Source organism: Primulina huaijiensis, chromosome 7 (genome assembly GCF_012295235.1).
Source record: "Primulina huaijiensis isolate GDHJ02 chromosome 7, ASM1229523v2, whole genome shotgun sequence".
Lineage (NCBI taxonomy): Eukaryota > Viridiplantae > Streptophyta > Magnoliopsida > Lamiales > Gesneriaceae > Primulina > Primulina huaijiensis.
The window spans coordinates 16,104,280-16,125,981 of NC_133312.1; the positions used below are offsets into that span (position 1 = coordinate 16,104,280).

At 37.3% G+C, this 21,702-nt stretch overlaps 2 protein-coding genes across 4 annotated transcripts; both read right to left on the minus strand.

Moving 5' to 3' along the window:
• Positions 1-9,862: 9,862 nt before the first annotated feature.
• Positions 9,863-14,204, minus strand: LOC140980473 (P-loop NTPase domain-containing protein LPA1 homolog 1-like). 2 transcript variants are annotated; one of them, XM_073446302.1, is made up of 8 exons: positions 14,082-14,204; positions 13,779-13,928; positions 12,881-13,195; positions 12,546-12,627; positions 11,754-12,167; positions 10,910-11,650; positions 10,625-10,729; positions 9,863-10,384 (listed from the first exon to the last, which is right to left on the minus strand). In XM_073446302.1, exons 2-8 carry the CDS (start codon positions 13,865-13,867, stop codon positions 10,028-10,030), a joined length of 2,103 nt encoding a protein of 700 aa, XP_073302403.1. In that variant the 5' UTR covers positions 13,868-13,928; positions 14,082-14,204; the 3' UTR covers positions 9,863-10,027. The 2 variants fall into 2 exon arrangements, with proteins under 2 accessions (XP_073302403.1, XP_073302402.1); XM_073446301.1 differs by having other exon boundaries at positions 12,881-13,200.
• Positions 14,205-16,656: 2,452 nt separating this feature from the next.
• On the minus strand, positions 16,657-20,998 carry LOC140980474 (P-loop NTPase domain-containing protein LPA1 homolog 1-like). Of its 2 annotated transcripts, none has more exons than XM_073446304.1 (8): positions 20,876-20,998; positions 20,573-20,722; positions 19,675-19,989; positions 19,340-19,421; positions 18,548-18,961; positions 17,704-18,444; positions 17,419-17,523; positions 16,657-17,178 (listed from the first exon to the last, which is right to left on the minus strand). In XM_073446304.1, the coding sequence occupies exons 2-8, from the start codon at positions 20,659-20,661 to the stop codon at positions 16,822-16,824; spliced, it is 2,103 nt and encodes a 700-aa protein (XP_073302405.1). In that variant the 5' UTR covers positions 20,662-20,722; positions 20,876-20,998; the 3' UTR covers positions 16,657-16,821. The 2 variants fall into 2 exon arrangements, with proteins under 2 accessions (XP_073302405.1, XP_073302404.1); XM_073446303.1 differs by having other exon boundaries at positions 19,675-19,994.
• Between the last annotated feature and the right edge of the window lie 704 nt (positions 20,999-21,702).

Consider the following 21,702-nt stretch of genomic DNA (forward strand, 5'->3'; position numbering starts at 1 on the left):
GAGTCATATGAGAATTAAATTGTATCAAATAGATAAGAAAAGCGTGTTTTTGAATGACATATTGAATGAAGAAACTTATATAAATCAACCAAAAGCATTTGAGGATCCACATCACTTGGACTATGTTTACAAGCTAAAGAAAGCTATCTATGGACTGAAACAAGCTCCACGAACATGGTATGATAGGTTGACAAAATATTTGCATAACATTGGCTTCAAACGAGGTAAGATTGATAAAAACCTTTTTATTCAAAGGTTAAAGCATAATATTTTGATTTGACAAATTTATGTGAATGATATAATATTTTTTTCTTATTCACAAAAGCTTGTGGATAATTTTGTTGAATGCATGTCTTCACAATTTGAAACGAGCATGGTAGATGAATTAAGTTTTTTCTTGGATTGAAAAATAAATAGTTGAATGATCGTATCTTTATGTGTTAATCAAAGTATGCCAAGAATTTGGTCAAAATTTTTTCAAATGAGAACACTAAGTACATGAAAACTCCCATGAGGTCTAGTGAAAAGCTGTATAGGGATGATATTGTCGAAGGTGTTGACAACACCTTGTCCTGCATCATCATTGGTAGTCTTCTTTATTTGAGTGCTAGTCGCCTTGATATAATGTTCATTGTATGTTTTATGCTAGATATCAAGCTGATTCTAGGATCACTCACCTAAAAGCTGTCAAGCAAATTCTGAGAAATATTGTAGGGATTGTTGATATAGGTTTATGGTACACCAAAGAAACAAATACCAATTTAGTGAGATTTAGTGACGCTGGCTAGGCTGGTGACCTTGATGATAAGAAGGGTACAACTGGAGGGTGTTTCTATCTAGGAAATAATCCGGTGTCATTGTACAATAGAAAACAAAATTGTGTGTTTTTTTCTACTGCTGAATCTGAATATGTGACAACTGGTAGTTGCTGTTAACAATTTTCATAGTGAGACCTTGATTGTTTACTGTGACAACTCAAGTGCTATTGATAATTGAAAAAATCCAGTACAACACTGTTGAACAAAACACATTGACATAACACATCATTTTATTCGAGATTTGGTTGAGAGGAGTATAATTCAAGTAAAATTTGTTGGAACTGAGAACCAAATGACTGATATTCAGGGATTGGCCGGTTACTACCATAAGTTTATTCAGGGGTTACTACCGTAAGTTTATTCAGGGGTTTTCGTCGATAGCAGTGCCGCTCACTTCACTGACCAAGAAGAATGCTAAATTCGTGTGGAGTGATGAATGTCAAAAGAGCTTTGACACTTTGAAGCAAGCTCTCATTTCAGCGCTAGTGTTAGCCATGCCATCAGGTCAAGGGAACTTTGTGCTATACACCGATGCATCTAAGCTCGGGTTAGACGCAGTGTTGATGCAGCATGGTCTGGTTATAGCTTATGCTTCCAGGCAGTTGAAGGTGCAAGAGAAGAACTACCCGACTCATGATCTTGAGTTGGCCGCCGTTGTCTTTGCATTGAAGATTTGGAGACATTACTTGTACGGCGAGAAATGTCAGATATTTACGGATCACAAGAGTCTCAAGTATTTCTTTCACGCAGAAAGAGTTGAATATGAGACAGAGGCGGTGGTTTGAGTTAATGAAAGACTATGACTGCGAAATTAGCTACCATCCGGGAAAGGCTAATGTTGTCGCAGACGCCTTGAGTAGAAAAGTGGCAGTTGTAGAACAGTTGTCAGTACAAAGACCTCTTCAGTCTGAGATTTAGAGGTTTGGTTTAGAAGTTTATCGTAAGGGCAGAGCTCCTAGGCTGTCTAATCTGACAGTCCAATCTTCGTTGTTTGACCGAATCCGTAAAAGTCAGTCTTCAGATGAGCAGTTGCAGAAATGGAGACTGAAGGATGAGGCCAAGGGCAGTTTACTCTACACAGTGTCTGATGGTATTATGAGATACAGATGTAGAATGTGGGTGCCTAGCGTTGATTCGATCAATGAGGATATTCTGACTGAGGCACATGCATCTCCGTATTCCATTCACCCAGGAGCTACTAAGATGTACGCAAGGGGTGTCAGGCTTTCTTGGCCAGCATTATTTCAACACACGATGTGCCCACTCCATCTATATCTGATGTACCAGTAGTCAGGGATTTTCCTGACGTATTTCCAGATGACGTCACAGACATTCCACCAGAGAGATTGGTGGAGTTTGCGATTGATCTCATGCCAAGCACAGTGCCAATCTCTAAGGCACCGTACCGATTGGCTCCAGCTGAGATGTTGGAACTCAAACTGCAGATTCAGGAGCTTCTTGACAAGGAATTCATTCGCCCTAGTTTCTCATCATGGGGCGCACCAGTACTCTTCGTAAAGAAGAAGGATGGGAGCATGAGGCTTTGTATCGATTACCGAGAATTGAACAAGGTAAAGATCAAGAATAAATACCCACTTCCAAGGATCGAGGACTTGTTTGATCAGTTGCAAGGAGCCACAGTGTTCTCAAAAATAGATCTTCGCTCGGGGTATCATCAGTTGAAGGTGAAGGACGCGGATGTGCACAAGATAGCCTTCAGAACCAGGTATGGGCATTATGAGTTTCTAGTGATGCCGTTTGGACTGACGAATGATCCAGCAATTTTCATGGACCTCATGAATCGAGTATTTCAGCCTTACCTAGATCAGTTCGTCATAGTGTTCATTGACGACATTTTCATATACTCGAAGAACCATGAAGAGCACCGTCAGCATTTGGGGACCGTTTTACAGATCTTGCAGAGTCGCAAGTTATTTGCGAAGTTCAGTAAATGTGAGTTTTGGTTGGAGAAGGTAGCCTTCTTGGGGCACATAGTATCTAGCAGTGGTATTGAGGTGGATCCAGCTAAAGTAACAGCAGTGAAGGAATGGGTTGAACCGAAGAATGCGTCAGAGATCCGCAGTTTCCTAGGCTTTACCGGTTACTACCGTATGTTTATTCAGGGATTTTCGTCGATAGCAGTGCCACTCACTTCACTGACCAAAAAGAATGCTAAATTCGTGTGGAGTGATGAATGTCAAAAGAGCTTTGACACTTTGAAGCAAGCTCTCATTTCAGCGCCAGTGTTAGCCATGCCATCAGGGCAAGGGAACTTTGTGCTATACATCGATGCATCTAATCTCGGGTTAGACGCAGTGTTGATGCAGCATGGTCGGGTTATAGCTTATGCTTCCAGGCAGTTGAAGGTGCACGAGAAGAACTACCCGACTCATGATCTTGAGTTGGCCGCCGTTGTCTTTGCATTGAAGATTTGAAGACATTACTTGTACGGCGAGAAATGTAAGATATTTACGGATCACAAGAGTCTCAAGTATTTCTTCACGCAGAAAGAGTTGAATATGAGACAGAGACGGTGGTTGGAGTTAGTGAAAGACTATGACTGAGCTACCATCTGAGAAAGGCTAATGTTGTCGCAGACGCCTTGACCAGAAAAGTGGCAGTTGTAGCACAGTTGTCAGCGCAGAGACCTATTCAGTTTGAGATTCAGAGGTTTGGTTTAGAAGTTTATCGTAAGGGCAGAGCACCTAGGCTGTCTAATCTGGCAGTCCAGTCTTCGTTGTTTGTCCGAATCCATAAAAGTCAGTCTTCAGATGAGCAGTTGCAGAAATGGAGACTGAAGGATGAGGCCAAGGGCAGCGTACTCTACACAGTGTCTGATGGTATTGTGAGAAACAGAGGTAGAATGTGGGTGCCTAGCATTGATTCGATCAAAGAGGATATTCTGACTGAGGCATATGCATTTCCGTACTCCATTCACCCAGGAGGTACTAAGATGTACAAAGACCTGCAGATTTTGTATTGGTGGCCAGAGATGAAGCGAGACATCCGCCGATTCGTGTCTGAATGTCTCACTTGTCAACAGGTGAAGGCAGAGCATCAGAGGCCAGCAGGATTGCTTAAGCCGCTCCCTATTCCCGAGTGGAAATGGGAGAATATTACCATGGATTTTGTCATTGGGTTGCCAAAGTCAGTCAGAGGGTTCAACGCCATTTGGGTTATAATTGATCGACTCACTAAATCAGCGCATTTCTTGCCAGTGAAGACGACTTTCTCCATGACGCAGTATGCGTAGCTCTATATCAGGGAGATAGTCTGGTTTCACGGAATCCCAGTTTCTATTGTGTCCGACAGGGACCCGAGGTTGACATCGTCCTTCTGGAAGAGCCTACATGCAGCCATGAGGACGAAGTTGCTTTTCAGTACATCATTTCACCCGCAGACAGATGGCCAGTCTGAGCGAGTGATTTAGATTTTGGAGGATTTATTGCGAGCCTGTATAATAGATTTCCATGGGACTTGGGAATCTAAGCTACCTCTTGTGGAGTTTACCTACAACAACAGTTTTCAATTGTCCATAGGTATGGTTTCCTACGAGGCATTGTATGGAAGGAAGTGCAGATCGCCGATTCATTGGGATAAAGTTAGTGAGAGATCAGAACTTGGTCCAGAGATAGTTCAGCAGACTGCAGATGTGGTGGTCAAGATTCGAGACAGAATGAAAACCGCCCAGAGTCGTCAGAAGAGCTATGATGATAAGAGGAGAAGGGATCTAGATTTTGCCGTAAGTGATCACGTTTTTATAAAGATAGCACCTATGAAAGGTGTTATGAGATTAGGGAAGAGAGGCAAGCTGAGTCCGAGATTCATTGGACAGTTCGAAATTCTTGACAGAGTTGGGACACTAGCTTATCGTGTAGCCTTACCGCTGAATCTGGCCGGGGTACACTATGTGTTCCACTCGATGTTGAGGAAGTACCTTGCTAATCCTTCGCACGTTTTGAGTTATGAGCCGTTACAGCTTGCTCCAGATCTGTCATATGAGGAAAGACCTGTCCAAATCCTAGACAGACAGGAGCGCAGACTTCGGAACAAGGTGACGAAGCTAGTCAAAGTCCGGTGGCTAAACCAATCAGTGGAAGAGGCCACTTGGGAGACTGAAGCAGATATGAAGATTCGCTACCCGGAGTTGTGTGGTAAGATTTAATTTCGAGGACGAAATTTATATAAGTGCAGGAGGAACTGTAGAGCCCAAAAATCAGTACACGTATAACCCATACAATCATTTAATTGTCAAAGCATTTATTTAATTTTAAAATGAGTCTTAGTGGTGCATGAATTATTTAAATGCATTATTTTAAATTATTTATGTTATGGATGCACGTTAAAGTGTTTTCTCGAGTTTCATGTTTCAGACCATTATTCGAGGCGGGATCGAAGAAAAGAGACCGAAGACGAGTTTGGCAATTTAAAAACGTGGTATTTTACATTAAGTTGAGATTGGGGCATTTCAAATGATTTATAATTTTTTAGTATTTTTAAAAGCCTAATTTGTTTATTAAGTGATTTTAAAGTTTCAGAATTTTAAAAGGTTTATCAATTGTGTGTGTTATTTCAATTTTAAAGATGCTAGTATCTTGAGGGGAATTAGTGTTTTAGTTAGAATATTAAGTGCTTATTAATATTTTAATCAGAATGCTAATTATCATTTAAGAAATATTTTTCCCTTAATTACTATCTAAACTCACACTAAACACACACACACTTACACGTTTTACACACACTGAAACCGTTCAAGACACACACACTTATTCCAATTCAGATTTATTTATTTTTTTGAGAGATCAAACCTTAGGGTTCTTGAGAGGAAAGCAGCCGCCCCTTGCCCTCATCTTTTCCAGCAAATTTTCGTTGGTTTTATTGCAAGGAAATCGCGCCACGTTCGTCCCGGATCGTCTCTCGCATCCTTCCCGCGTCGGTATCGTCGTTTCGGTATTTTTAATTATCAAAAGGCACAGATATTCTTTCGTTTACGCATCGATCTCATCATATTATGCGTTGTGTTATTTATTATGCGTAAAAATACATGTGATGTGTAAAGTTTGAGCAGAAATTGTTTAGATCTCATTTTGAGCGTTTTTGGATCTAAAAATCTCGTTTTTGCTGTTCTTTTAAAAACTGCGATTTTTTGATCGTGATTTTTAGAAAACTTTCAACATTAAAATCATAGAACTTTTTGATACCTGCGATTTGACAGTAAATTCAAAATATTTTGATAAGAAATGAGTGAGTTATGATTGTTTTAGTGGGACTGCTCAAACTGCGTTTTTCTGAAAAATGCGTTTTTGAAGTTTTATTGTTGCAGGCTTCGTTGGGGATTAACAGGTAGTCGCTGCTGCGGTTAAGTATGTTGTTAATAATGTTGGGATGGTCATTGACGTTTTGTTTTGCGTCGTTAGGCACTTGGGAGAACGAGTAGTCGTAAAAACTATTTTGGTGTCAAAATTTGAGTTTATGGGTTTTATTGCGTTGCGTGTGGTGCGTCGTTTCTTTGGGAACATTTGGGACGTTTTTATGGGATCGAGTCAGTGTCATAGTTTCTTAGGATGAGTCTCGATGGATTGGTTCACGAATCGTGTAGGAGTATTAAGCTTTTAAGTCGCGGAGTCCAGAAGACTCGGCGCCCAAGCGGTAATGTTTTACCGCCTGAGCGCCTCTCCTTCTGTCCGAGGGTAGGCTTCCAGTAGACATGGCGATCGAACGATAATATATTACCGCCCGAGCGCGGCCCCATCTGTGAGATTATTTTGGTTTCCACTTACTTTCAAGTTCAAATAGTGAGTTCATATCTTTTACTGTTTGGGAAATGTTCGCACGTCATTTTAGATTTTGTTTCGGGGTTTGATGTCATAGTTAGTATGATTAAATGAGATCAAGTCCCGGGAGATTTAGAATGTCATAAGCTATTTAATTGATTCGGTGGTGAGCACAAATACCTACGTCTAAATTATGCTAGTTAAATGTTGAAATTCATGTTAGTATGTGCAGCATTGGCCCCAAAGCGATATCCAACGAATCCCTCCACGCCAAGTAAGTATGTTCGACGTGCAAAGAAAATACTTTTAAGTTTTGGAGGTATGCTAAATGTCTTGTGACCAATTTATGTATGTGTTTGGAAGTCGGTGAACGTGGCCGAGGACCTCTCCACCCCGTTAAAGAATGACGGGTTTAGATCAGGATTGGAAAGCGGTAAAGCATGACCAGGAACCAATCCACCCGTTAAAGCATGAACAGGGATCTCATGTACGTGGCAGTGGATTTTCCCTGTCAGCCCAGTACTATGGTTTAGTCTTATCAGGCGTATTTATGTATGGGTCACTCGCTTTGAAACATGCATCTACGCAAAATTATAATATGTATGCTCATGTATGTACGATGCAAGTATGTTTACGAAAGTTTTATGACCACGGCACGTCTATGTTACGCTATTATGTTCATGTTCCAAGTATGTTCAAGTTCATGTTTCCATTATGTACACTCTACTTTGAAGATGCATGTGGTTTTATTACGTAGTACTTGTTATCTCAAGTTTATACGTGTTGAGTCTTTAGACTCACTAGACTTGATCGATGCAGGTGAGGATGATGTTGAGGAGACGAGAGATGTGGACCAGTGAGCTGGCTTGGACTGAGCGGGAGGCTAAACCCGAGGACCGCTATGTTTTAAGTTTTATGAATGTTTAAAAATACTTTGAGTTACGTTACGGGTTTTGAGATTTTAAGCAAATATTTTGGTAAACTTTACTTTGGAGATCTTTTGTTTCAATGGTTGTGGGATGAACAGTTTACTTTATCAAAATTTTGAAGGTTCATTTCTTATTTAAGAAAATTTTTAATTTTTCCGCAAATTTTAAATAGTTAAAATATACGGTGCGTTACAAGAAGAGTCATATGAAAACCGTTTTTCTAGTGTGGGAGCTATCACTTCTAAAAGAAAATACAAATGAAAAAAACTATCTAGAAGAGTCTATTGGAGACCATTCTTCTAGTGTGAAGCTAACATTTCTGAATCAAAAGAAAGTTCATGAAAATTTGACTCAAAATCAAGAGTGTTGCCAGGAGATGTTATCGACACCAATTACAGACAGACTACAATTTGATCATTGTCTGACACTTTCTTATTATATCATATTTGAGGCATAATTGGAAGATGTATTCTAATTGTTTTGTGACTTTATCTTGCTCAGTGAGCTATCAACTTTTAGCCTATAACATTTGAAGAAATCCCTAATCTTCTTGATTTTTATACTAAGTGAGTTAAATCTACGTGGCATTAAACATTGATGTTTTCTTGAAATAAAGATTGCACTGATTCAGATTTTTTTAAAATGTTGGATGAGGGAGTAATCTTTATCGGTAAGAAACATTTGTTACCGTTGGAAGAAATCACATTTAAATTATTGCCTTAATTACTCAGTTGTGTTGCTTCCAATCGAGTTATCATCCCGCTCGATTTCTCTTTGCTCTTATTGCACTTGATTTTCTGCGCGACATCTTACTGTGTTCATCGCAATTTCTCTATGTATTCAAATTCTTTACAATTTACTTCTTGTGACGATATTACAGATGGCTGGAAATGGATACGATCCATTGAATATTCGAAGCGAGATGACTGCTAGTGCAGGTGTTGCGACCCCAGAGACAACACCACCCAGAGCTGATGCAAAAATAGGTAAGTCTGGCGATCATGATGGCGATACTATTGGAGATGCTCCATAGTTTGTCTAGTTTTTCTTTGATCGTGTTATCTCTGCATTTTTAGTACTGTTTTCTTAGTTGTCTTGTTCTGTTAATGAAATTTCTGAGTCTTCAGATTTACGTGTTACAACACCTATTTCACAACACTGAACTAACATGCTTGAATTCATGAGAGATAACTATCTAACTCAGGGGCAGTTATTATACAAGTTGAGATAATGCATATAAGATGAATGTTTTAACCAGTAAGACAAAAATAAGGAGATTTAAAGGAATATTTTATTCCTTAATTAAATTTTTTTGCCTATAATATTGTGATATTAACATATGTTGTTTTGCTTTTCTAGACTAATAAGATTTTTCTAGAATATCTATATTTATCTCTAGATATCATACTATTATTCAAAAAAGTTTATTTTCTAATGAAATTTTTGTTTTCATATTTGTGTAACACTCTATACAAAAAAAACTATATCACAAATGAAGTCTATATGACAAATGAAGTCTATAAATAAGTGATCATCAGTACTGTGTGCGACGATTTTTTGAGTTGAAAGAGAACAATAAACACATCACGAAGAGTAAGGAATTACGTCACTGAATTAATAAAAACCTCAAGCCAAGGCGTATTGAAACGTTACAAAAAACATATAAATCACAACACATAATCACTATTTTGATTAACGTGTCAATATTTGAGAAGTTCGGCTTCACGTTTGCTGCATCCGTAATTTTGGTTATAAGGTTTGATATATATGTTTTGAATACACTTTGTTACCTCACTTGTTAAGGGAGTTAGCATTTATTTGTTTACTAATATTTATTTTTGTAAATTGATAATTTTTCTAATGAATCGTTTTACCCTGAAGCACCGTACAATTTTTTATACTTGTACATGAATTATTCTATCTTATTTTTTTAATTAAAATTTATTTGTATGTTTAATTAATATATTTCACTGCATGTTATAAATATGTGTTACAACACATGCACACAACACCTAAATCTACCTAAATCAAATACACACAATCTTAGTATTTTTATATTTTTATGTTAAAACAGCAAAAGCAACTTTGACAGAAACCAAGTTTGTAAAATTTAAAAATTTTGAGCCGCAAAATTCGCTTCATTAGCAATAAAAATAATTTCTATATCACAAGTGTTTCTACCCTTACGTGGTGAAATTTTAGCTCTTGGTTCACGACACATTAATGTCGATTTAGGTTAATTTTCATTAAAATGTGAAAAACTTACGTGATCTAATGATGATGGATACGGGGAGAATTCCTCCGGTGTGAAGGATATACCAACTCTAAGAAAAATTCCACTTGTAATGTGATGAAAGCATACGTTACCTTAAAATATTAAATGAAATGCCAATTACAACAAAATATTTCGCACCTAACATGGACAACACAACCATGGCAGGAAAATGATCCAAGTAAAGAATACAATTCCAAGAACATATATGGAGTAAGAAGGTGAGCTACCTTATTAATGATTCATGCTTCCACAAAGTAGGCTCTGAGACCGTTTTCGTGGTCGAAAATTACCTGAAGGAAATTCCTTATCCTCTGCATGAGGAGAAACTGCATGCAACAGGGACTTGGAGAAAGGTTCACTTATGGTCCGCATGAAGAGGTTCAGATTTCGTTGATACTTCTCAATTAGAAGATCGTTTTTGTTTGATTTATCTCCTGAAATTTGCGAAATTGCATGGTTGAAGAAATTCGATTTGTTAAACTCCACATCTTCGTCAGACATGTATAGACTCTCTGGAAAATTTTGCATAGCAAGATCATCATATTCCTCATCCGACTTGGTGAATTCCTCGTCCACAGATCCTTCGATCTGCCAGTCAGCAAACAAACCTTAATCCCAAACTAGTAAGGTACATACAATGGAAATTTTGTGCGCTTTTGTTGTTACTTGAGATCTGATTTTAACATTTAGAGGCACACAATACCGAAAGAAAATATATTCAACTGGTTAATTATCAAGTATGGATGTAAACCACCCACACGGACAAACTTTGAAAGCATGTCGTGGCATGTTATATGAAATTTTTCCAACTGTACCACGTGTTTGTACCTCTTCTTCGAGATGTTCCTTTCCATCACTAAGATCCTCATCACTGTCCCCCTCAGGAGGATCAACCTCTTCATCACTGCCTTGTACAGATCGGTCTTCCTTAGGCTGAAAAAAGAAGCGGCATATGGTAAAAGGGACCCCAAATAGATAAAAAAAAATTAAAAAAAATACCTTAGTTTTCCGAAGACGTACTGAAGCTTAAAGTTTCAGTACAATTTAACCCAATTTTCTCATTAATTTCCTAAACCAGTGTATGTAGATGGGGTAGATGGTTTTGTAACTCACCTCCTTAGAAGGTCCATTGGAGATCCTAGGAGAGCTACAGTATGATGAAAAGTGTCTACTACTATTTTCAGTTAGGAAACCTCTTGATTCATCCATGCTGCTGGCGCTACTCGTGCATCCGGTGTCATTGGGCCAAGAGCTAATTCCGAAGTGACCAAACTGCAAATTGACCGGTTCAGCTTTACCTATCTGCAATGGCCCATACATAGGTGTTCCTACTCTGTTTCCCTTTGCATGACACGCAGTGGGGTTGCCATTATCATCCGTTACTCCAACAGGCCATGCCTTTGCCACAGAACCATCATCATTCAAAAGTGCCATGAGTTGATGACTAGAACCTTTCCTTTGGATCAACTGAAACATTCCCTTGGAGCTCAAGGAATTGGCAGTAAGCTGATTCCTGTACTCCTCATCAACAATGGCAACCGTGTTTGTGATTGGATCATAAAGCTGCTCTCCTGCCTGACGCCTTCTTAAGCAGCTGAAAACAGTGGCATGAATGGCGGCTACACTTTTATCAACATTTGTATTGTTTATTTTTGGCACCAAATGCTTATCTGCTCTATCACAAAGATATTCTTGAATTCGTCTGATATTCCGTATATATTTTACATACTTGTTTTTAGCAGGATCCAGTGTCATGTACTTCGCCCGAACTGCAAATCTTTCCAAGTGCTTATCCTCATTAGAGATATATATCATGAATGGTATAATTGATGGGTGCTTCTTCATGAGCCCCATCTGCATGAAAATATCAAATTGTGATCAAATTTTAATTCCTGAAATGCAAAACATAATTCTTTTTAAACCTGAAAATCTTAAAACTGATCACATGAATTATTACCACGAAATTGAGACTCAAGTGAACGCCTTCCACCACCACTGATTCTTTCCGATCTTCCCATGATGTAATTAAACGGTCAAGGCTATCAATTACCATTTCACTTTGTGCCTTGAATCCTTCAATCGCCATCTGTTTCGAACTGATCAAATCACTGGTGTTCGAATTCCCTTCAGATTTTCCAGCTGTGGAATTTCTAAATGCCTCATCCTTAGTTGTTGAAGTGGCTGAAATGCCAGCAGATTTCTTTGCTTTCCTTTTGCTCTTAGCTTCTGCAACAGCCACGGGGTCTAAATGTTCCCCAGCATGGTAGGTTGAAGCCCATAGTAACGGATTCTGTTTCTCATCAACAAAGCTCCTCATCATATGCCGAATTGAATCCGTAGATATAACTGTCGTTAAACCCAATCTGCTACCCTGTAATCATGCTCTACTTGAATAAGTCTTTATGAACTCGTGTGACAATTCAAAAAGTAAAATTACCATGTGTAAAAAGGGATGTATCAACATGGTAACAAACATCAATATAAAATTCTCAAATAAAAAATCTGAAAACAGAAACCTGTGATATTTGATCCCATACCACCGTAAGACCAATTTCACAAGAAAAAAATTACCATAAGAAAGCTTATGAGCAGGGAACAATGTTATCATTAAACAAAGCATATAACAACCAGATGCTCGAAAAATTACTCAAAATGAGTAATATAAACAACTCAATGAAAGAAACTAAGCAAGCATCAATTTGAAACCAAATACAATTTCCTAAGAAATTTTGGCACCAGAACAACATACCAGCAAGGCAGATAATGTAGATTTTCCACAGCCACTAGTGCCACACAACAACACTGTCATAGATTCTTTCCTTTCTTTGATTCTGAAATAATCGAACAACAACTAAGAGAGGAAAAAAGGGAGGACTAATATAAATATGAAGTTTTAAAAATAGAGTAAAGAACTACAATTGGAAGCAGGAAGGAAAAAGCAGTAATTCGATCATACATGTTGATAAAAGTACACCGACTATCAACCAAACACTCAACACGAGCTTCAAAAAATGTTCTTTCTAAATGTAACCGTCAGATTAGCACTCTGAACCTTACAAGTGTATAGTTTAGATGAACATGTACCTGCAAGCTAAAAACAAATCAGCCCGTTGATACGGCCCCACATACTTGTATTCAGAAAGAGTTTCACAGACCAAATCTAGAAAACGATTTCTTTTAACAACGACAGTGGTGCGTCTTTTGTACAATTCAAATGGTACGCTTTTACTCCTATCTTCCTCTACATCTAATTGATCAACATCTGCTTTGTCCAACCAGTCATCACAGCACTCAGTATCCCTTGGGTTATGGAATCCAGAATCTTGTGACATCATAAAACGCGCAGAAGCCAACTTGTCTACCATTGCATCACGCCTCAATATTTCAAACACACTTTGGCTAATCTGACAAAACAAGAATTGTATCACCATATAATAAACCAAGAGCTGGTGGAGGTATAATACGCATGCTATGAAATCCCTCTAAAGAAACCTTAAAACACTATTTTGAATTGAATACAAGGTACCCAGACATAATTTGGAAACAAGGCATGATTGAAAAACTACGCTCTATAAGAAAAAGATACATCTAACTTTGACATGCATCAGGTCGTCCAAAATCGCCTATCCAGAATTACATCAAGCCTACTAACCAATTTGGCTTGATCTTGTGCAGTTTTTACTTATGTTGACCCAGAAATTCGCCTACCACAAATATATTTCAAACTAATGTCAAAACAAAAAGATAAAACAACTGATTAGTTTCACAAAATTCAGTTGATCATGAATCAAGAAAGTGGAAAAAATCTGGCACTACAAGTCTGCTTGGGGAAAAAACATATTGCAGCTACGGAACGAACAGACCAAAATTCAGTTCTCATAAATTGTCATATTAGTTTATCGATTTCGTCGTTGGCACATTACCCGCACGAATACTGATCCATGCAGACCACAGAAGTAGCAATACAAGGAAAAGCAGTGACCTTAAAGGCATGTCGAGGTTTGCAACCCATGAGTTGCAGAGTGCTCTGGAGAACCGACCGCGTGTACCGAAAAGACGACGCCACGTCATTGTCCACCACCACTACGTACAGCAGGTTTGCTACACCCTCCGCCCCCGCCATTCGTCAGGCCTATTCCACCGCATGCACAACACAAATACGTCAAAATTCAGAAGGAAATCAAAAATAGAAAGCATTTCCCTTATTCTTAATCCCAAACCACGATTCAGAAATCAATTATCATCACAATGCAGGTACGTATACACAAGAAGGAATCGAATTAACCTCCAGAAGAATTCTCAGGAGCTAGGGTTCGATACCCTCGTGGATATCGATGCGATCACCATGTAAATGGAGATTCATTGCCACCTGTTTCCACGCATCGTAGCTCCAAAGCCTCCACGAATCAATCACCTCTCTCGTATATAAACCACGACGGACTTTCGAAATGACAATTTTTTTCAGAAATGACAATTTTGGGTCTGCCCATTATTTTTTTATTTTTATTTTTTTATAAGTTGCTTTTGTTGGATGGTCTCGTATTTTTATATTATATTCATGACAAAATAAATATTATTATATTAAAATTAATATTTTTTATGGAGTGGGTCTCATGTCAGACCGTCTCACGGATCTTAATTTGTGAGACTGGTCAACCCTACCGATATTCACTATAAAAAGTAATACTTTTAGCATNTATACGGTGCGTTACAAGAAGAGTCATATGAAAACCGTTTTTCTAGTGTGGGAGCTATCACTTCTAAAAGAAAATACAAATGAAAAAAACTATCTAGAAGAGTCTATTGGAGACCATTCTTCTAGTGTGAAGCTAACATTTCTGAATCAAAAGAAAGTTCATGAAAATTTGACTCAAAATCAAGAGTGTTGCCAGGAGATGTTATCGACACCAATTACAGACAGACTACAATTTGATCATTGTCTGACACTTTCTTATTATATCATATTTGAGGCATAATTGGAAGATGTATTCTAATTGTTTTGTGACTTTATCTTGCTCAGTGAGCTATCAACTTTTAGCCTATAACATTTGAAGAAATCCCTAATCTTCTTGATTTTTATACTAAGTGAGTTAAATCTACGTGGCATTAAACATTGATGTTTTCTTGAAATAAAGATTGCACTGATTCAGATTTTTTTAAAATGTTGGATGAGGGAGTAATCTTTATCGGTAAGAAACATTTGTTACCGTTGGAAGAAATCACATTTAAATTATTGCCTTAATTACTCAGTTGTGTTGCTTCCAATCGAGTTATCATCCCGCTCGATTTCTCTTTGCTCTTATTGCACTTGATTTTCTGCGCGACATCTTACTGTGTTCATCGCAATTTCTCTATGTATTCAAATTCTTTACAATTTACTTCTTGTGACGATATTACAGATGGCTGGAAATGGATACGATCCATTGAATATTCGAAGCGAGATGACTGCTAGTGCAGGTGTTGCGACCCCAGAGACAACACCACCCAGAGCTGATGCAAAAATAGGTAAGTCTGGCGATCATGATGGCGATACTATTGGAGATGCTCCATAGTTTGTCTAGTTTTTCTTTGATCGTGTTATCTCTGCATTTTTAGTACTGTTTTCTTAGTTGTCTTGTTCTGTTAATGAAATTTCTGAGTCTTCAGATTTACGTGTTACAACACCTATTTCACAACACTGAACTAACATGCTTGAATTCATGAGAGATAACTATCTAACTCAGGGGCAGTTATTATACAAGTTGAGATAATGCATATAAGATGAATGTTTTAACCAGTAAGACAAAAATAAGGAGATTTAAAGGAATATTTTATTCCTTAATTAAATTTTTTTGCCTATAATATTGTGATATTAACATATGTTGTTTTGCTTTTCTAGACTAATAAGATTTTTCTAGAATATCTATATTTATCTCTAGATATCATACTATTATTCAAAAAAGTTTATTTTCTAATGAAATTTTTGTTTTCATATTTGTGTAACACTCTATACAAAAAAAACTATATCACAAATGAAGTCTATATGACAAATGAAGTCTATAAATAAGTGATCATCAGTACTGTGTGCGACGATTTTTTGAGTTGAAAGAGAACAATAAACACATCACGAAGAGTAAGGAATTACGTCACTGAATTAATAAAAACCTCAAGCCAAGGCGTATTGAAACGTTACAAAAAACATATAAATCACAACACATAATCACTATTTTGATTAACGTGTCAATATTTGAGAAGTTCGGCTTCACGTTTGCTGCATCCGTAATTTTGGTTATAAGGTTTGATATATATGTTTTGAATACACTTTGTTACCTCACTTGTTAAGGGAGTTAGCATTTATTTGTTTACTAATATTTATTTTTGTAAATTGATAATTTTTCTAATGAATCGTTTTACCCTGAAGCACCGTACAATTTTTTATACTTGTACATGAATTATTCTATCTTATTTTTTTAATTAAAATTTATTTGTATGTTTAATTAATATATTTCACTGCATGTTATAAATATGTGTTACAACACATGCACACAACACCTAAATCTACCTAAATCAAATACACACAATCTTAGTATTTTTATATTTTTATGTTAAAACAGCAAAAGCAACTTTGACAGAAACCAAGTTTGTAAAATTTAAAAATTTTGAGCCGCAAAATTCGCTTCATTAGCAATAAAAATAATTTCTATATCACAAGTGTTTCTACCCTTACGTGGTGAAATTTTAGCTCTTGGTTCACGACACATTAATGTCGATTTAGGTTAATTTTCATTAAAATGTGAAAAACTTACGTGATCTAATGATGATGGATACGGGGAGAATTCCTCCGGTGTGAAGGATATACCAACTCTAAGAAAAATTCCACTTGTAATGTGATGAAAGCATACGTTACCTTAAAATATTAAATGAAATGCCAATTACAACAAAATATTTCGCACCTAACATGGACAACACAACCATGGCAGGAAAATGATCCAAGTAAAGAATACAATTCCAAGAACATATATGGAGTAAGAAGGTGAGCTACCTTATTAATGATTCATGCTTCCACAAAGTAGGCTCTGAGACCGTTTTCGTGGTCGAAAATTACCTGAAGGAAATTCCTTATCCTCTGCATGAGGAGAAACTGCATGCAACAGGGACTTGGAGAAAGGTTCACTTATGGTCCGCATGAAGAGGTTCAGATTTCGTTGATACTTCTCAATTAGAAGATCGTTTTTGTTTGATTTATCTCCTGAAATTTGCGAAATTGCATGGTTGAAGAAATTCGATTTGTTAAACTCCACATCTTCGTCAGACATGTATAGACTCTCTGGAAAATTTTGCATAGCAAGATCATCATATTCCTCATCCGACTTGGTGAATTCCTCGTCCACAGATCCTTCGATCTGCCAGTCAGCAAACAAACCTTAATCCCAAACTAGTAAGGTACATACAATGGAAATTTTGTGCGCTTTTGTTGTTACTTGAGATCTGATTTTAACATTTAGAGGCACACAATACCGAAAGAAAATATATTCAACTGGTTAATTATCAAGTATGGATGTAAACCACCCACACGGACAAACTTTGAAAGCATGTCGTGGCATGTTATATGAAATTTTTCCAACTGTACCACGTGTTTGTACCTCTTCTTCGAGATGTTCCTTTCCATCACTAAGATCCTCATCACTGTCCCCCTCAGGAGGATCAACCTCTTCATCACTGCCTTGTACAGATCGGTCTTCCTTAGGCTGAAAAAAGAAGCGGCATATGGTAAAAGGGACCCCAAATAGATAAAAAAAAATTAAAAAAAATACCTTAGTTTTCCGAAGACGTACTGAAGCTTAAAGTTTCAGTACAATTTAACCCAATTTTCTCATTAATTTCCTAAACCAGTGTATGTAGATGGGGTAGATGGTTTTGTAACTCACCTCCTTAGAAGGTCCATTGGAGATCCTAGGAGAGCTACAGTATGATGAAAAGTGTCTACTACTATTTTCAGTTAGGAAACCTCTTGATTCATCCATGCTGCTGGCGCTACTCGTGCATCCGGTGTCATTGGGCCAAGAGCTAATTCCGAAGTGACCAAACTGCAAATTGACCGGTTCAGCTTTACCTATCTGCAATGGCCCATACATAGGTGTTCCTACTCTGTTTCCCTTTGCATGACACGCAGTGGGGTTGCCATTATCATCCGTTACTCCAACAGGCCATGCCTTTGCCACAGAACCATCATCATTCAAAAGTGCCATGAGTTGATGACTAGAACCTTTCCTTTGGATCAACTGAAACATTCCCTTGGAGCTCAAGGAATTGGCAGTAAGCTGATTCCTGTACTCCTCATCAACAATGGCAACCGTGTTTGTGATTGGATCATAAAGCTGCTCTCCTGCCTGACGCCTTCTTAAGCAGCTGAAAACAGTGGCATGAATGGCGGCTACACTTTTATCAACATTTGTATTGTTTATTTTTGGCACCAAATGCTTATCTGCTCTATCACAAAGATATTCTTGAATTCGTCTGATATTCCGTATATATTTTACATACTTGTTTTTAGCAGGATCCAGTGTCATGTACTTCGCCCGAACTGCAAATCTTTCCAAGTGCTTATCCTCATTAGAGATATATATCATGAATGGTATAATTGATGGGTGCTTCTTCATGAGCCCCATCTGCATGAAAATATCAAATTGTGATCAAATTTTAATTCCTGAAATGCAAAACATAATTCTTTTTAAACCTGAAAATCTTAAAACTGATCACATGAATTATTACCACGAAATTGAGACTCAAGTGAACGCCTTCCACCACCACTGATTCTTTCCGATCTTCCCATGATGTAATTAAACGGTCAAGGCTATCAATTACCATTTCACTTTGTGCCTTGAATCCTTCAATCGCCATCTGTTTCGAACTGATCAAATCACTGGTGTTCGAATTCCCTTCAGATTTTCCAGCTGTGGAATTTCTAAATGCCTCATCCTTAGTTGTTGAAGTGGCTGAAATGCCAGCAGATTTCTTTGCTTTCCTTTTGCTCTTAGCTTCTGCAACAGCCACGGGGTCTAAATGTTCCCCAGCATGGTAGGTTGAAGCCCATAGTAACGGATTCTGTTTCTCATCAACAAAGCTCCTCATCATATGCCGAATTGAATCCGTAGATATAACTGTCGTTAAACCCAATCTGCTACCCTGTAATCATGCTCTACTTGAATAAGTCTTTATGAACTCGTGTGACAATTCAAAAAGTAAAATTACCATGTGTAAAAAGGGATGTATCAACATGGTAACAAACATCAATATAAAATTCTCAAATAAAAAATCTGAAAACAGAAACCTGTGATATTTGATCCCATACCACCGTAAGACCAATTTCACAAGAAAAAAATTACCATAAGAAAGCTTATGAGCAGGGAACAATGTTATCATTAAACAAAGCATATAACAACCAGATGCTCGAAAAATTACTCAAAATGAGTAATATAAACAACTCAATGAAAGAAACTAAGCAAGCATCAATTTGAAACCAAATACAATTTCCTAAGAAATTTTGGCACCAGAACAACATACCAGCAAGGCAGATAATGTAGATTTTCCACAGCCACTAGTGCCACACAACAACACTGTCATAGATTCTTTCCTTTCTTTGATTCTGAAATAATCGAACAACAACTAAGAGAGGAAAAAAGGGAGGACTAATATAAATATGAAGTTTTAAAAATAGAGTAAAGAACTACAATTGGAAGCAGGAAGGAAAAAGCAGTAATTCGATCATACATGTTGATAAAAGTACACCGACTATCAACCAAACACTCAACACGAGCTTCAAAAAATGTTCTTTCTAAATGTAACCGTCAGATTAGCACTCTGAACCTTACAAGTGTATAGTTTAGATGAACATGTACCTGCAAGCTAAAAACAAATCAGCCCGTTGATACGGCCCCACATACTTGTATTCAGAAAGAGTTTCACAGACCAAATCTAGAAAACGATTTCTTTTAACAACGACAGTGGTGCGTCTTTTGTACAATTCAAATGGTACGCTTTTACTCCTATCTTCCTCTACATCTAATTGATCAACATCTGCTTTGTCCAACCAGTCATCACAGCACTCAGTATCCCTTGGGTTATGGAATCCAGAATCTTGTGACATCATAAAACGCGCAGAAGCCAACTTGTCTACCATTGCATCACGCCTCAATATTTCAAACACACTTTGGCTAATCTGACAAAACAAGAATTGTATCACCATATAATAAACCAAGAGCTGGTGGAGGTATAATACGCATGCTATGAAATCCCTCTAAAGAAACCTTAAAACACTATTTTGAATTGAATACAAGGTACCCAGACATAATTTGGAAACAAGGCATGATTGAAAAACTACGCTCTATAAGAAAAAGATACATCTAACTTTGACATGCATCAGGTCGTCCAAAATCGCCTATCCAGAATTACATCAAGCCTACTAACCAATTTGGCTTGATCTTGTGCAGTTTTTACTTATGTTGACCCAGAAATTCGCCTACCACAAATATATTTCAAACTAATGTCAAAACAAAAAGATAAAACAACTGATTAGTTTCACAAAATTCAGTTGATCATGAATCAAGAAAGTGGAAAAAATCTGGCACTACAAGTCTGCTTGGGGAAAAAACATATTGCAGCTACGGAACGAACAGACCAAAATTCAGTTCTCATAAATTGTCATATTAGTTTATCGATTTCGTCGTTGGCACATTACCCGCACGAATACTGATCCATGCAGACCACAGAAGTAGCAATACAAGGAAAAGCAGTGACCTTAAAGGCATGTCGAGGTTTGCAACCCATGAGTTGCAGAGTGCTCTGGAGAACCGACCGCGTGTACCGAAAAGACGACGCCACGTCATTGTCCACCACCACTACGTACAGCAGGTTTGCTACACCCTCCGCCCCCGCCATTCGTCAGGCCTATTCCACCGCATGCACAACACAAATACGTCAAAATTCAGAAGGAAATCAAAAATAGAAAGCATTTCCCTTATTCTTAATCCCAAACCACGATTCAGAAATCAATTATCATCACAATGCAGGTACGTATACACAAGAAGGAATCGAATTAACCTCCAGAAGAATTCTCAGGAGCTAGGGTTCGATACCCTCGTGGATATCGATGCGATCACCATGTAAATGGAGATTCATTGCCACCTGTTTCCACGCATCGTAGCTCCAAAGCCTCCACGAATCAATCACCTCTCTCGTATATAAACCACGACGGACTTTCGAAATGACAATTTTTTTCAGAAATGACAATTTTGGGTCTGCCCATTATTTTTTTATTTTTATTTTTTTATAAGTTGCTTTTGTTGGATGGTCTCGTATTTTTATATTATATTCATGACAAAATAAATATTATTATATTAAAATTAATATTTTTTATGGAGTGGGTCTCATGTCAGACCGTCTCACGGATCTTAATTTGTGAGACTGGTCAACCCTACCGATATTCACTATAAAAAGTAATACTTTTAGCATAAAAAAATAATATTTTTTCATGGATGATCAAAATAAGAGATTCGTCTCACAAATACGAACCATGAGACCGTCTCACACAAGTTTTTGCCTTTTTTATGAGTTATTATGTAAGTTGATATCTTTATATTCATGACAAAATAAATATTATTATATTAAAATTAATATTTTTTATGAGTTATGTAAGTTGATATCCTTATTACAAAATTAACGTGCAAGACAATATTACATAAATTTTTGTATGTTTTATACAAAAATATTATTTAAATTTTGTAACCTTATCTTTGTCACTAGATTAAAAAACATTTCCGGTAATTAACTATTTTTTATATATAAATTCTTTTCTCAATTTAAATCTAAATTATGATCGGTGATATACTATAAATTTAACGTATATATCTTAAGAGATGGTCTTACGG

Bases quoted from the DNA above. Each gene is read 5' to 3' on its own strand.
- LOC140980473 (XM_073446301.1), bottom strand. From the start codon at position 13,919: ATGGCGGGGGCGGAGGGTGTAGCAAACCTGCTGTACGTAGTGGTGGTG. The intron at 12,628-12,880 runs GTACATGTTCAT...CGATTATTTCAG, and splicing joins GATTTGTTTTTAGCTTGCAG to AATCAAAGAAAGGAAAGAAT. The intron at 11,651-11,753 runs GTAATAATTCAT...ATTTTCATGCAG, and splicing joins ACTTGAGTCTCAATTTCGTG to ATGGGGCTCATGAAGAAGCA.
- LOC140980474 (XM_073446303.1), bottom strand. From the start codon at position 20,713: ATGGCGGGGGCGGAGGGTGTAGCAAACCTGCTGTACGTAGTGGTGGTG. The intron at 19,995-20,572 runs GTCACTGCTTTT...TTGTTTTGTCAG, and splicing joins AACCTCGACATGCCTTTAAG to ATTAGCCAAAGTGTGTTTGA. The intron at 18,445-18,547 runs GTAATAATTCAT...ATTTTCATGCAG, and splicing joins ACTTGAGTCTCAATTTCGTG to ATGGGGCTCATGAAGAAGCA.